The following is a 16,582-nucleotide window of genomic DNA, read 5'->3' as shown; positions in this document are numbered from 1 at the left end:
GATGGGAGATTAAACATCGTTCAGACTCAGGCACCTTTAAGGGGGCAGGGAATTATTTAGTCTGGTCACAAATGAGTGGGATATTTTTAAACACAAGTGAAAAGCATTTTAGAAAATTACAAGAAAAACAACACAGTAGTTCCATTTCCCTTCAGTAATAAGCCATTAATAAGTAATATAATTCCAGGGTTGATTTAATTTTTTTTAAAATGTGTAAGAATGGGTAGCAAAGGTTTCAATGGGGAGTGGGGGTTTGGCTTATAAGTTCTAAAAGTCCACATAAAGCGGTTTAATTTGTTATTCATGAAACTGACTGAAAAGTCCAGTAATTCTGGGGATTAAGCTACTTCTTGAAAGACTTTAACTCCAAAGGTCTTTGTTTATTTTTGTGCAGTTGTGTCCAGGTATTTTTCCTCTATTTTTCTCAGCCTTTCAATTTATTTTCTCTCCTTTACCTCCTGAGCTTTTGTGCTCAGTCCTTGGGTTTCTAGGTGAATTTTGCTTTGCTAATTTTAAATTATTTATTTATTTATTAAAAAAATTAGCATTATTTCCCCTCCTGTGTTGATTCCAGATACTGCAGCATTTCAGTGGTTAGAAAAGTAGCAGTTTATATTATGTAAGTGAGGCACTAAAGCTTCTGCAGCATTTTGGATTCCCCATTGGACTGGAAAGTAGTGCATACATGTAAGAGTAGCAGCTCTGGTGTGACACACTTTGAACCTTCCATGTAATAATGAAATGCCCAGAACCATAAGTGTCCTCTGCTCTGCCCACCCACCTCTGGGATCTGGGGAAGGAGGACAAGAATGGAGACAGAACTCTGTTCACAAATGCTTGTCAAGGCACAAGTGCACCTAATGGCCATTAGCCTCTCTCTGCATCAGGAGTTCCCAAGTCTTGGAATAAAGTTATCTTGTAAGGTTGCATAGCTGTCATTGAGAAATTACAGCAGAAAATGCTCTCTAAAGGGTTTAAGAATTTTTTTTTCTTTTGTGAATTTTAAGAAGCTTTTGTCCATACTTGCAGTGGAGCAGTGCAACATAGTGGTTACAATGATGAACAGCTGGGAAAGGGCTGCAATGCTGCAGCCTCTCAGCATCCTCCCACATTGCTCCCAGCCCACCTTAAAGCCGCACCATAATAATTCCTCCTGTGTTCATGGAAACAGGCACTGCTCAAGGATAGAAAAGAAAGAGCTTCCTCTCTAATTTTCCTTTAAGTCCTTACTTCCTTTGCCTTTGCTGTCACCTATCTGGACTGATCCATTCAGGATTAGCTGGAGCCCCTGCCACAGTCACCTGCAGTGTCGGGTGTGTTCCCCACCCCATTTAAACCCTAGAGTTCAGCACCTGTGTTTCAGAGTAGGGATTTAATGCCCACCCTGTGCAGCAAGGCTGCTCTCTGGCAGCAGGAATACAAGTCCTGTTTAGTCTAACACCAACTGCAGAAAGTTCTTTATGTTCTCCTGCATGATTTTCTGGGCCAGCAGTAGCCACCACCCCAAGGCTGAAATGGTTCAGAGAAGTCTCCTCTTTAGGTGCTCCTCTGTGCATAGACTCACATGCTCTTTTCTGTATTACCCTTATCCCAGCTGCTCTCCTTGGCTTCTTAGTTTAGACTTTTTTTTTTTTTTTTAATAAATGAATCACCTGAGCATGGGCAAAAGAAAAGAGCTCTCTTACATCCAACAAGCAAACTACATATTGGCAGTTTTCTTTAGCTTCTATTATCAAATCTGCAAGCGTCATCCTCCTTTCATAACTGTATTTTCAGAGGTATTAATCTAATGCACTGTACTGCTAGTAATTGGTCAAAGTCACCTTCTATTGATCTCTGTTTTCTATAAACTTTACTGACTGCTCCCTTTTTCTTTTTTTTTTTTTTCTGATATTTCTGTGTATGTGTGCTTCACTAATTAACACTTTCATTTTTCCCTCCTTATTCTGTCTCTACCCTTTTTGCTCCTTAGCAGAAAAGAAATGGTTTACAGATGAGCCGGATAATGCCTATCCCAGAAACATTCAAATCAAGCCCATGAGCACTCACATGGCCAATCAGATCAATCAATACAAATCGACAAGCAGCTTGATACCACCAATACGAGAAGTTGAAGATGAATGTTGACTCCTTCGAAGCCAGAACTATTTTTATAAAGCCTGACAAACTTCATGAATGGTGATGTGACATTTATTCCTCTTACTTGCTGAACCACTGATGGAGAAGTTAAGAAGGGCACGCTTAATGGGAAAATAAAGTAGACAGATCTTTGTTTGTCTGCCTTTAATATTGCTTCCACGTATTTTGGGAACTATTTCATTTATAAATGAACATAATCAAAACTAGTCATGTATAGCCTCTAGCATTTTAAATTATTTTTATTTATTAGAAAAAAATATATTTTTCTTTTTTTTTTTCATTGTTAAGTATTTTCCCTTAAAAAAATGGCATATGTGGCCAGACTCCTAAGAATTTAAAAAAACCCAACAAACCCTCAGTCTTTGGCTTAAAGGAGAATGATGGTCACAGTTATAAGGATATGTAATTATGGGAGAAAAATGATATATTTACAAAAAAGAAAAAAGGTCCAACTTGTATTTTAGTAAATCAAAAAAAAAAAAAAACCCAAGAAAAAAAACCCTACACTTCACCAAAATGTTTCTTTATCAGAAGATGTGTATTTTGTTCAGCATTGACACCAGCTCTTAATAAATTGAACTTATTTATTTTCAGAGTTGAAAGTCATATTTTTGTACATGTAACATTCTTCAGAAATAGTCTTTGTTTTATTAACACATATAGATCATCTTGGCTGCCAGTTGTGTGAAGGTGCAGTAACTCCCCTGCTGTGCCCTGCCCCTTCTCACAGTGGCAGCCCCGGGAGCACGATGTGACACAGGCACAGGGAATGTCACCACCCCAGCAAGGGCCATGGACTTACAGGGCCCTGCTAGAAACGGCAAACCTGGCAATTGCACTTCACTTCCCATTAGCCATCAGCAGTTGCTAATTTCAGGAAGGCAAGCTTGGCAATTCTTCTTCTTTTGCCATTATTACAGTGATTTAATCCAGAGTGCATAAAATAGTGCATGGAAGCATCAGTTATAAACCATCTAATTTACCACATTTTGTTACTTCAGAAGTGCTGATGGCCTTTCATTGGTCTGAGATGGTAAAAATTCTTCCTGATATGTACAGAGATTTATCTCCAGATCCTTGCACTTTAGTAAAAGCTCATACCCTGGTAAAGGGCACACTGAATCTCCTTTTGGTTAATTCAGATTGGGATAAAAACTGGTTTAGCTCCAGCTCTACAATCTCACAACATGCTGTCCTCAGTTAATTCCTACAATGAGCAACATCTTATTTTAGCAGTTGTTTTTCTGGTTGTTTTTTTTTTTTTTTCCTTTTATTTATTTTTACTTTGCTGGGACACCACACACAAAAGTACAGTAAAAACCAAATAAAAATAATAAAAGTGATGAATGTATTTATTATGATAACATGCAAAAGGCCTTTGATGGGTGCCTTTTGTGTCAGCAGTTTCACAAAGTTGCCAACAAGCTTTATAGCCATCAGACAAAAATGTGATGTTTCATATCTGTGCTGCAGTATCCACCCACCCAAGCATTTATGTTCTAAATGATTTAGTTACTCTCTCTATCTCAAATAAGCAACATCTGACACAATTGTGTGGAAACAAAAAAAAAAAAAAAAAAAGGAAAGGCTGTGATAGTAGGGAAACAAAAACCAAAACCACAAAACCAGAGTCATCAGGAAAAACAGATTTTCATTGTGCAAGTTAACTTTAGGCTTTGTAATTTTGCAGAACTGTTGAACACCACAATTAAACATACCGTGGTATTTTTATCATTAGAGAAATATCAGTGAATCAAACAAATACAAAGCAGATGATGAATTTATTGTGAAAACAATGATGTCCACTATGTAATCCAACATTTAAGCCAAACTATCTCAGCTTTAATGTTTGTCCACTGGCTGCAGTACAAGTATAACCATACTAACACCTAATAGGCTTTATTCTGGAGTGACTTCTTGGACTGTGACTATTTTGTTGTTACATTTTGTAGAATAGCTATTTAAAGACAATAATGAGAATTGTTAATACAGTATCTGTAAAATTGGATTGTTTAAAATATTTCACTCTCCTACAGAGTAACAAAACAATACAAGCAGTTTTTCATTATTACTTAGGTGCATGTTTAATGCATTTCACAGTCCCCAAAAGAGAAGATAAATTCCAGTGAGTTCTTCCAACATATGCTGCTTCAGCTAGTGACACGTTATAATTTACATCCAGTCTCTGCATTGGGTCATGTTAAGCCTTTTCTTTGAAGTCAGTGCTCCTTTTTCATTTATGAACTGCATTCATATTACAACCAGAATGAAAAAAGCTGGTCCTGAGTACAGGAGAATTGTAGAAATTTGTGTTCAACCTCACCAAATGCATATGAATTTTTATTTCTTTATACTGAGAAGACTGGTATTTACTATAGGGGCATAGAACATTTTAACTTATACCTTATCATATAAAGTGTCACTTCTGAGTGTCCTTCCTTCAGAAGTGAACATTCACTGGGTAAAACAAAATAAATAATCAAATACAGCACCCCTACATTGCTGAGGTTTGTGTGTGTCTCTGTCCAATTTAACAGTCACACCCCAAAATCCCGTGCTATTGTTTGTAAATAAAGGACAAGACCTGAACACACTCATGAGCTCTTCTGGCACAGAGAGCACCATATGCAATGGTTGATAAAAAAACACCCACAGAGAGCAAACAAGACAGAGAGAAACAGGTGGAGTTATGGGTCTACATTTCCCATTTACAGAAAAGCTAGAATCAGTGATATTTTCTTACTCCTATTTTTGATAATCAAAGATGCAGGACTGATGTCTGGAAATTAGATGGAGGAACAGATAGAAAACCAATTGGAATCTTCAATATTCAGCCATTAAAAATTATAAAGCCAGCACCAATAAATGGATATATGAAGTTATATCAAAGCTGGGAAAAAGGCTGGGAAAGGGACAGCTGACAGACCACATGATGACTGATACAAAAATAAGTTCTTGGCTTTTATCAATGACTTTTACCCCTGTCTCAGAAGGCAAAGATTTAAAAAAAAAAAAAAAAAAAAAAGTGGGGTGGGGAGGATTTCCAGGTTTTTGGTGGTTTTTTTGGTTGTTTTTTTTTTTTGTGGGTGGTTTTGTTGCATTAATTGCATGCACTACTGATACAGGCTATAGACTGTTTTCTTGGTAACTCATGTGTTGGATAAATAGTGTGTCTGTGTGTGTGTGTGTTTGCATATATACATGTCCACACATGCACACACACATATATATCTATGTGGGTACACACAGATGTGTATGTGGGTACAGACACACACATGTACAGGGGTGTGCAGGTATTTGATAGATTCATCACAAGAAGCTGACATAATTTTTATTTTCCATGAGCTGGGGTGAAGAAAGGCACAAAAAAGAAGAAAATATGACTTGCAGGGTAGCATATGGACGAATTTTTCCCTGCTGTTTCCTCTTGGTTTGACCAAAAGCCAGCCATCCTGGTTAGTTTTATGAGAGATGCACTGAGATTATCCTGCAGAGCCTTCTCTCACTGCTGCAGCTGGGCTGTGCTTCTGGCCCTCCTCACACCCCTGCACCTGTCTGCTCCCACACTGTCAGAAAGTCTGCTGGCTCTCTCTGTTTCATGGCCATTGTTTTAATTTGCCCCCTGAAGCCCATGAGCACCAAGATGAAAGGATAAAACTATCCTCTGATCGATTTGGTGGCAAGTGCCAAGCACAGCAGAAGTTAAGGTATAAAGTAAAGAAGATATGAATAGTCTAAGTGCAAATTTTAACATCTTGATGTGATTGTGTAGTTCCTTCTAAAATAATAAGTATATGATGTATTTGTTAATAGGGAAAAACAAGATAAAAACATTTCCTTGTACATTTTAAAAGCATTCTAAAACTGTCACTGACGTTTTAACACCTTGTCTTTCAAATCAGCATCCATGGCCCAACAGCAGGGAATACATAGGACAGAAAGTACAAACCTCTTGATCTCGGCCAGGCATGGTCAACTGGATATGAAAAGAACTAAATGGCCTCAGCCAAAGGCAGGACAGAACAAATGTAGTTTGCAAGGCAAGGTATAGGAGACACTGCAAAAACATTTAGACTTCTATTATACATTGTTGGGTGGTAGTGGATGAGGTTGGCTATTTTTGGCCTGCAAAGGAAGATTTTGCATTTCTTGAATTCTTCATGTAGTAGAAGGAGAAGAAGAAAGTAAAATAGTGTGTTCTCATTCAGGTTTTGCTGGGGCTGCGTGTGTCTAAACCACAGCTAACAACTACTGCAACAATTGGTTGCATAAACTGGTGAATAAACATATATGACAAAAAAAAGAGCAATAATTTATAAATGGCTAATGATTTGTGTTTTCACTGCTTGGCCATTCACTGGTCAATCCATAAAATTGTTAACAGCTGCCCTGGATTAGCTGACTCACATGGGCACAAACTGAAACACAGAGCAGGTGCTTAAATGGTTTTAAGAAGTGGATTCCTAAGGGCTCCTGGATCCCAATGTATTTGAAATGAACACATATTGAGGTCAATGTGTGTGTGTGTGTGTGTGTGTGTGTGTCTTGTTTTTACAGCTGTTATCATTGTGAATTTCTTCAGCACCAAAAGAAGTGTGTGTCTCACCTTTCATTTCTAGTTTTGAATGTGATTAAACAAAGTAACCAAGAGTGTGAAAGGCGATGAACGGGACAAAGTGAAAACACAAATCTGTTCCCAGTGTTGCAGTGGATTAGCCTGGGAATATCTGTCAAAGTCAATGGCAAATACATAAAAAATTCAGAGGACAGGAGAACTCTTTATAAGCCTTCTGGTTTTTTCCTTTCTGTGGCATCTGAAACACCAAAATCCCCAACATGCAAACAAGCACTTTTTTCATTTTAATTTTTTTTTTTTTAATTCTAAAGGTTCTTGAATAATCACAGGCTTAAAGGAAATATTTTTAAAGTCACTATATATGCACACCAGGTCTCCTGATATTCCATTTATAGTATTTTCATGCTGAGCAATAGTAGTGGGTGTGGGTTACAGCCCCATCTGAAATAATGAAAGGAGTGCAGTGGCTCTTCTGCTGTAGTCACTGCCCAGAACGGTGTGTGGGCCTTTAGTCTGGATAAGTCTGTGCCAGCATTTATCAGAGCTATATTTCTGTCAGCAATGTATCTATTCTGCACTGGTCCCCTTTGCTCCAGAGCATGCAGCCACGCTGAGGCTGTGCAGCCTCTGAGCAGCACTCTGTACACCAGGTAAATGCCACTGGAGCCAGAAGGGAGGACTGTGGCTCTGAGGTATCTGCTCTGCCCAGTGGTGTGGCACTGGTGACTGCCAAAAGGAGAAGGGGTAGGGAAAATGAAGAAAATATAAAATATAAGGTATTTCTTTTATTACTTTGGTTCTAATTTAGAGCAATATCTAACTTAGGAAGCTAAACAGTAATGCTGCATCTAATTAGAACCTTTATGATGTTGAGACAAGGTTTCTTACTGCTTCAGTCAATGCATTTTAGAGGAGATCTCTATAAAGTAAAAAAAGCAAAGAACCCAGAACACAGCATATAGGCAGTTCAATAAATGTAATAAAACCCATAGATTTTTCAGAAACAAAAAAGTGTGGCATACAAGCATTTTGTTGACTGGATGATAACTAGTAGGAACCAAATAAGAACATCAGCAGAAGTTATCTCAAGCAGTTAAAAAATTTCTGCTTCTGCCATGGTCCTGTAGCTTGGGACACACATGCTTAGCCAATGCAAATACTCTAACCTCTGGCAAGAAAAAAAGAAAAAAAAAAGAAAAAAAAAGGAAAAAAATATATTACTTTGACTTTCTCATTTCTGTATGTTCAAAACTGATGAAACCACTTTCTTCCTTTGGAAAAAACACACACATGCAAATACATATATACAATATCTTCTGATTGTTTCACATGTCTCCATTAGTTATAGTTTGGAAGTGGAAATGCTGAGGGGGTACACTGAGAACCAGCTAGCATCTTAACTTAAAAGTTCATCAAGAAAAAGGAGTATGACTTCATCACTTTACTTTTAACATCATGGGTTGGTGAGAGAGAACAAATGCTGGTGCTCAGAAATGATCTACCTGACTTTGTCATATGTAATATCCAGTGAAAAATATATCGTCCTGTAAAAAGGGTTTGTACATAACTTGTACATGGTTTCATTTTGTATTTTTCTCAGATTAAAATTTATGTATTTGTGTTCTAAAAGAAGGAGATATTGCTGTGGTTTTTTTTTCTCTTCTAGAAAAGTTTGCAACTTGTATCACCAAGTCATAAATATTACAGCATTCATGAAACCAATGCTATTAATACTTTGACTGAAGACTAACTCAACAGACTTCCTCTCTTGCTTACACTCCACAATCATACTCCTTGCTAATAGTAATTAATATCAGCTGCAATGGAGGATGCTGTGGGTACCATAAATAAGTAATTCTGCACTAGCCACAAATGGCACCCTAACACCAGCTGTGTAGCCAAATACAGATAAAGTTGGTATAGTTTAACCACTTTACATGGTTGAACAGACCATTTCATATCACCTTTAGCTCTGATGGGTCAAGTTAAGATGGATTGAGAATTTTGCTAAACAGCCCAGGATTTTCTACTTTCTCATGATAATTACATTTAAAAATTATCTGCAAGTTTTGGACTATGTTTCCATTGCAGGGAATTAGGTATCATCCTACATGCAACTGTATGGTTTTAGGCTTAAAAAAACAGTCTCCTTTTGGAATCTGTAAGATTGTGTGCATGTGGCTGGCATTCTGCGAAAAAAAAAACCTTGTCATTAAGGCTGATATCATTAATCTCCCAAAAAAGTCCCCCCCCCCAAAAAAAAACCAACCAACCAAACAAAAAAAAAAAACAACTAAAAAACCGACAATCTAAAACAAAGAAAAAACCACTCACAAAAAAAAAAAATTAGTCTCTTTTCAGTCCTCCCTTACGTACCACAAATCTGCCCTTTGCCATCTGATGCCTCTAGGGAAAATATTCTATTTTAAAAAAGGCTGAAAAGGCTGTAAATTTTCTCTTACTTCAAAGACAGAAGACATTCAGACCTATTTCTAAGTAAGGGCACTCAAAGACCCTAAGTTTGATTCCTGGCTATAGGTACTTGACTGACCTCTCTAAAAAGTACTCCCCTTCCCCCATGCTCTAGGTCTTAAAACACAGATTTATTAATACACTTTTTTCAAAACATTCATTATGCTAAAATTTTCACCTACCTCAGGGTCTAGTTTGCCAGGTTTTACTTTCCCATTTTTTTTCACCAATGAGACACAAGTGTCCAGTAACCTGATACATTCTGTCAAAAAAAAATCTTACAGTCAGTGGGAGAGTGAGTTCAAAGTATCCCAATGGAGATGCTGGAGAGATCATTAACACTCCAAAGCACTTCTTAATTTTTTTACAACTTTATTCAATTTCCACTTTCTTTTCCTGCTTGGAAGAAGAAACTCCTCTTTCCAACATCCTTGTCTTCTTAGGCTCTCTCTAACTCTCGTTGGAGTCGTCTGTCTCTAACGAACGACTTGGAAATCAAACCACAGTAACAACTTGTAAAATATTTTATTGCATTTGAAGCCACAGACTCTTGAGAAACTTTAAACATCTCTGTTCATTTTTCAGTTCATCCCCTCAAGTCTTATCCAGTAAACTCTTTTTTTAGACATCAGATACAATAAAATACATATATGCAAAAGCATTCATTGCAAGATACAACACAAAACAGATTAACAAATATTGGTTTTCTCATGGATCAAAGACTTTACATGTAGGATGCATAATCCATGTGTGCAGACTGAATTAGGTAGCCCTTCACTCGAGGTGAACAGTTTGAATGCAAAGCTTTTGTAAAAGTCAATATCATAGTTGTTTAATGTTTGGAATTAATGAAAGCAGGACTGTTCCTTTACTTCCAAGATAACTCTGGTGATACCAGAAGCCAAGAAAACCCATGATTTGCACATATATATTATTTTCCCACCGAGGAAGAGAAGGTTTCAAAGACAACTTTTCTTATGATGGACTTTCTGAAGGGTGCTGTAAAATTCATTTCTTATCCCCCCACTGTACATGCTTGGACATTCGTGTTCTGTCTTTTCATAATACACAAGCTTCATTGCCTCTTCAGCTATATTCTAGTCAGATAATGAAAAAACACGCTTTCATCATTCTGTATATGAACATAGTTGCTATGAAGTTATAATAAACATGTGCAAGACAGTGGAATTTAGGAAACCTGGAAAGTTTTCAGGTGAGGCTACCATGAAGTCACCCACACTGATGAACTGCTTCTTGAAATACAGGTTAGAGAATCAAGTCCAAGCAGGTTATGAAAATTATCAAATTATTTAAAAACTTATGCACTGACATGGAAACCTGAAAGAAGAAAAATAAGAGATGATCAGGTGAGTAGACTATTACATGTGACAATTGAGCTGGAGAGTTTTACTGAGGGGATATGGACACAGACAGTTTGGGTAGCTGGGTAACCCAGTCATTGGTATGGATGGCAAGTATGACAAAGAAATCCCTTTTGCATTTACCAGTTGTATTAGAATTCCTCTTTCCTTGCAGTGTTGGATCAGTTTCTGTAAGGATACATTACTAGGTTTTGCAAGTATTTCTCATACTTGGACTCTGCCCGAATAATTTGCAGGGAAGATCAGGGCACCAAGCAATGAAACTCCTTGCAGCCATTTGATACAATTTGTTGCAGCTGGGCTTTTAAGAAATAGTTTTGTTAATGTGTGCTCAAATATCTGCAGGGTGTTTTTTAGGGAAACCATCAATCTGGTCTTTGTAACCTGCTTTGATGTGTGTAATCTCACTGAAAACTTTGCTCTGGCCAGAAGGAAACCCACTGCTTTCCAGCAGCAGGGCAAGCTCCAAGGATTATTGCCCTTTCTAATTCACATTCTTTCTTCAAGTCAATTATTACCCTCATGCACTTTGCTTGCTACTAGGAAATCAAAACTGTCTCTATAAACAATAGGAATATCTATTCTTGTTTTAAATTATGTTTCTCATCCACTTTTGCTAAAAATACCCAAGATAGGCCTGGAAATCCCTTTCAGAATGAAAGGGATCAGTCAGTGTACGACATGCCCAACATGCATAACATGCTTTACTACTGCAAATAGTAGCTGGTACTACCCAGCTAGCTATCCATGCTTAGCTTTATCGCCTTTAACATTTAGCTTTGTAGTATATGGTAGTTTTAATATTGTTATGATTATTGCTACTTCCTACCACTATGATACACATCAAGAATACTGATCAGAGAAGCTCTCTACAAAACAGAGAGCTTCTGCTGGCACAGGATATGAGTCCTGGAAGAAACTGATGTAAATTTGATTCCTTTACCTTTAAAGTATCATGGTGTTCTTCACAGTGACCACTGGGGAATTTGTACATAGTCTGGGCTTTGACACAAGCACACAGGGCTCCTCCAAAAACAAACAGGAATGCTTGCAGTCCTGGTGACAGCTGGATCTGCAGGATAATTTGTACAGTTATTAGCTGGGAGTTATTTTCTATAGAGTCCCTTGTAGTCCATTCAGTGCTGTTGGAGGCTGCAGGATCAGCTCATCATCCTCCAGCTGTTCTCTCATTAATACACCTCTGACCTGGAGGCCTATTCTGAGTGGGACAGAGACTCTCTAGTCAGTTAAATCACCTGTCTCTTGGCTATGCTGTGAAGACATAATTATCAGGATTAGACTGAGACCATTAATTTAGAGCAAAAATAATACTGTCTGTAAGATGTTGAAGATTTAAATCCCCAAGACTCAGTAGCAGAACCCTGGTAAAGCCATGTTGTTGGACAGTGACCTATTGCTGTGTCCAGGTCTCACAGAGAATATTTATTTCATAATGCCTTTAGCATGCTCAGTAAGCACATGCACCATGTTCCTTCCAGCAAACAGCAGCTCTTCAACATAAAATGCCTTTTGAAGGCAACTGAGTCTTGACTGCCTATGAAGGGAGACTAATGTAACTGGGTAACCAAGACACTTCAGTTTAAGTGGAATGACTTTATGCCATGTATTCTGTCATGCCTTTATGGAAGAGCAGTTCTGATATACTGCAATGAAAGACATTTTGGTAAGGGGGATGGCTTAAGGCCACCTTCTTTTACAGCTCACCTATCCAGGGAAATATAGTAACATAGAACATGAGCTTTTGTTTTAACAGAGTTATTTTTCAATTTAGAAATCGGAAGAATCTCCAAAACCTTTGATACATATAATCTTCCATGCCTCTGTTCCTTAGACTCAGCCCATGGCGCATAGCTGAAGGAGCAAACCTTTACTCCATGTTTAAAGTTAACCTGAAATTTAATTACATGGAATCTGCTATTGTTTATTTGGAGCAGTTAGATTTCACATGCTCTGCAGATTAAAAGAAAGTTCTGAACCCCCTAATTTATGAGACCAACAAAGAAATAAACATTATTCAAAATTGTTAAGGAAGAGGGTAAGAGAAGCAGAAAGCATATCTGGCACATCATTAAGAAAGGATGTGTTGGAGAAAGTGGAGTGAAGAAGGGAGAGCAAATGACCAAACATTAAAACAGAAAAGCACAAGTGCTAAATCAGGAAAGGAAACCAACTGAAAATATGAGGATGGGGGGGGAAACAATGCAAAACAGTTCATGGTGGGTGCAGAGTGATCAGGCCAAAGCTAATGAGCTTTTTCTCACACTCTGAAATCGACAGATCTACCACGTGCTCCAGCGAGCTGTGGTTGCTTTCCATAGCAAGGCAGATGACTTTTTATCAGATGTGTCACTTGGTGAAATAATTGCCAGCAATAATGGTGCAATAGCAGCATACTCCGAGCACAATTTATCCATGTCTGTTCTATCTTTCAACTTCAAAGCTTCTACTGCCTCACAGATCACATCAAAATGACACCTCTGTCGTTAATGACAGTGGTCTAATGCAATACTGAGAAGTCAAATCACTTCTCCAGATAGGCAGAATGCCTCATACAGAAACTAGGCATGTGCACGGGTCCTGACATTCGTATTCAGATTTGTATTTGTGGGGAAGAGGGTGGGTTTGACATACAGATTTATTCACATTTGCAACGGCCTGTTTTATAAAGCACAAAATTCACTAACATTAGAAAGGAGTGGGGACAAGAGTAGCATGCAGAGCCTTAACTTATGCAAAGTGAATGCCTGGATGTAGGAAATTTCCCTTTGCACAGCCCACAGCATGTGTTACCCAGTGTCACAGGTCAGAGATGCGATTTGTCTTTAAAGAAAGAAAGAAACAAATGATTCAAATACAGAAAAATGTACCTTAAAATGCACACTGTCCTTGTAGGCAAATGCACATATTTTTCTGGATCTAGGAAGAAAACAAGCTGCCGTGAAGCCCCTCCTGGTGGTCATTACTCAGGTAAAGAAGAAAGCTGGCAAACTGCAGTTATTAAAAAGAAAGAATTGTCTGTTTATTTTCCAGTGCTGTTTGAAAATTACCATAGAACAGTAAATCTCTAAATATGAAAAATATGTATTCTTCTTACATAGTATACATAAACACACATGCAGCCAACATAGTGGCAGGGACACCATTTGTTTAAGTTTCATTAAGATGTGTAGTTAAAAGCCTTATTAAAAGGTCCATTTCTCACTTCAGTGAGTTCAGTGAAATTTATTGCCTGAGGGTTAAGTAATGTTTCAGAGGAAAAATGAGATTTAGGAATATTTTCATATGTTACCATCTTTTCCAACAGAAACATTTCCTATAATGGCTGCTTGGATGGAGGGTTCAGACTTCACTGTATGTTTTCACAGTGCTTTATATATTAAAATAGACAATCAAATAAAATAACCAGCTCTCAGCTTCACCTCTAAGGAAAAAGAAAAGGGAAAATCTTCTTTGGGTAGAAAGCAAGGCCAATTTTTTGTAACAGATTTATTTTTCTCAGTTATTATTGCTATTCCACAAAGAAGCTTAGAAGGACTTAGTTAAAAAGACAAATAAAGAAAGGGAAATAAATGGGAAAGGAAAATTTTCTCAAACCCCACATTTTGACCTGTTTGGATGGTGATAAGGAGAGGTTCTATGGCAGCCATTAGCAGCGTACTGCCATTGAATGGCTCTATAGTGTAAATTACTGACTACACATTTGTGTGCTTTGTTTTGTGCTGGTGGCCTTGTTATTCACTGATTGTAGGCATTTTGGAACAGTCTGACTGGAAAATCAGTTCTGTGAATCAGATTTTGCTTCTAGATTATGGGCTAGGAGACTGCTTCCATGAAACTGAAAATCCTCATGGGCTGGGGAAGTTTACAGAGGCATGAAGATAGTGTGTACATCTAAATATAATGCACTGAAAACTGCAGTGTTTATCCAGTGTTTTGTTGCATTTGTTTTATTTTTATTTTTTAATTATTTCTCTTAAAGCTGTAGATAGGAGACTGCAGAGAGATTGACACAGCTCAGGTGCTGCTGCCTTCTTCATCAAGGGAACAAATTTCAAGCAACATTTATTTCTTGTTTCGTAAATATTCAATGGCAGCTCACTCATTAGGCCTTGCTTTGGGATAAGGAGGAGGAAATTGTGGTTTGACTTCTTCTGAAGAAATTAGAATGTTTATTGATGCTCTTACTTTCAAGCCAGCTTATTTAAGCAATAACTTTATTGAAGTCTTAAATTTGCATTTTTCTAGTAATTTTCTAGAAAATTTCTAAAATTTTCTAGAATTTTATTAATTCATAATTTTTGTGTTAATTTATGTCCATGACCACAGACCCTTTCCTTCCCCTCCCAAACACCAAATTTGACTCATGTTACTGTGTAATAGCTGAAATCAGTTCTCTTCTCTTTCTGTGCATAGACTTCTCTCTGTCAGAAATAGCTCCCAGTTGTGCTCAGACAGAGGGGTAGAGCACATTTCTCCAAACTTGCCATGACCATTACTTTGCTGTCAGTCAGCAATTTTTGGTGTTGATTTTTTTTTCTTAAACTGACCCACAGTTTTAAAATTAAGAGACTGTCTATGATTTCAATTTGATTTATTACATTTTTTAAAAGTTTATTTACTTCATTTTTGCCTCTGTTGGCTTTCCGTCTATTCTAATTTTTTCATAATGTTTCAGCAGGAAGAAATACAAAAGCAGGAAGCTGGAGCAGCAGCAGAGCATTTCCCTTTCCCTCTTGGTCAGAAAATTCTGCACAAACTGCACATCAGAGGTGGCTTAAATGAGAGAGTCTCTCTGTGTATTCACCCTTATTTATGCTCACTGCCTTTCTACTGCTTCCTCAAGCAATAAAGGTTGCCTTTTGTCCAAAGGAGCGACCACCTTTGGTGGTAGCTGCTGGAACAAGTATTTTTTTTTTATTCATTTCAGGTTCTAGATTACATATATACTAAAATTGCTGGGAAAAAAAAACCCCACTGGATGTAAGTTTGTCGTAGTAGTAAGCTTAGAAATGCTTTTCTCCCTATGGTGGCTTTGTGAAACTAAATACTCCTCAAACCTCTGCCCTGTAATCAGCCAAGGACCCTAACAAAAAAGCACTTTTAGAAAGTGCAAAGATATAATAGTCCCAAGATGAATCTGCCCTACAGTTCCATTTTCTGCCATACAAACGTTTGGGAGCTTATCATTGAAGCCACATTAGTCTTGATTTAAGGTCTTTTGACACATTATTACAGCACACTGCCATCACTTCACACCTGTCATTCTGTCAGTCAGAAGAGAGGGAGGGGAAACAATTTTGATGTCAATCAACAAATCCTTCGGGAGGTGTAACCTGTTAAGACATATTACCCTTTGCCCATTGCGATTTACAGGCTTTGAATTTAAAGGACATATGCCAGAAATAATTAAAGACTAATCTTTATTGTACTCACTTACGAATGAAGGCATTTAGTACCACCAGCACATTTATATTGTCCAGAAGAAGAAAGAGATAGAGGAGCAGAGTGTGATACTACAACTACTCTTTCCATTTCTATTAATCAATTGTTCTGTCTGGATGTTAAAATCCCCTGCCCTCATGGAGCAAGGTGGCCTTTCCTCTTACACTTGTATTAATGTCCTAGCAACATACAGATGATTCCAGCAGGATGCAAGATATGTAACATTGTTTTTGAATCAAAAGAGTGTTTTAAAAATAGGGAGAAAAAAAGGCATGGAATTATTGAAAAAATTATCAAGTGAAATAGGGAAAAAAAAACCAACTAAACCAAAACAAAACAACTTATCCTGTCCTCTACATCTTAGTGGCTACAAAAATCAGTCTCAGTCTGGAGAACTACAACTTCCATAGGCATGGCTTTGGATCACCTCGTAACTACTCTGTTGTGATTACTTGGAGGCATCAAAGGAGTGATGTCAACCTCAAAATCTGAATTTAGGATCTAAATCCTGAGTTGAAGGAGGCTATTTTTTCCCCAAGCTAGGTTTTCA

At 37.6% G+C, this 16,582-nt stretch overlaps 1 protein-coding gene and 1 long non-coding RNA gene across 15 annotated transcripts in view; one reads left to right on the top strand and one right to left on the bottom strand.

The window, feature by feature from the left end:
- KCNMA1 (potassium calcium-activated channel subfamily M alpha 1) overlaps window positions 1–8,347 on the top strand; it is a 414,751-nt gene extending 406,404 nt beyond the window's left edge. For 4 of the 14 annotated variants that reach the window (XM_036386077.2, XM_054515514.1, XM_036386066.2 and 1 more), the window contains one exon: window positions 1,973–8,347. In XM_036386077.2, coding sequence (XP_036241970.1) covers window positions 1,973–2,127 — 155 coding nt within the window. In that variant the 3' untranslated portion in view covers window positions 2,128–8,347. The remainder of the gene's footprint in view (window positions 1–1,972) is intronic. The other 10 variants (XM_036386093.2, XM_036386091.2, XM_036386086.2 and 7 more) reach the window with 3 other exon arrangements.
- Window positions 8,348–9,696: 1,349 nt separating this feature from the next.
- LOC118688369 (uncharacterized) lies at window positions 9,697–13,543 on the bottom strand. The gene is made up of 3 exons (XR_004980461.2): window positions 13,458–13,543; window positions 11,513–11,641; window positions 9,697–10,525 (listed from the first exon to the last, which is right to left on the bottom strand). It is a non-coding gene; the product is annotated as an uncharacterized LOC118688369 (long non-coding RNA).
- Window positions 13,544–16,582: the final 3,039 nt, after the last annotated feature.

The sequence above is a fragment of the Molothrus ater genome, chromosome 8, assembly GCF_012460135.2.
Source record: "Molothrus ater isolate BHLD 08-10-18 breed brown headed cowbird chromosome 8, BPBGC_Mater_1.1, whole genome shotgun sequence".
Lineage (NCBI taxonomy): Eukaryota > Metazoa > Chordata > Aves > Passeriformes > Icteridae > Molothrus > Molothrus ater.
The sequence above is the reverse complement of the archived record's forward strand: the minus strand, read 5'-3'. Positions and strand labels throughout refer to the sequence as shown.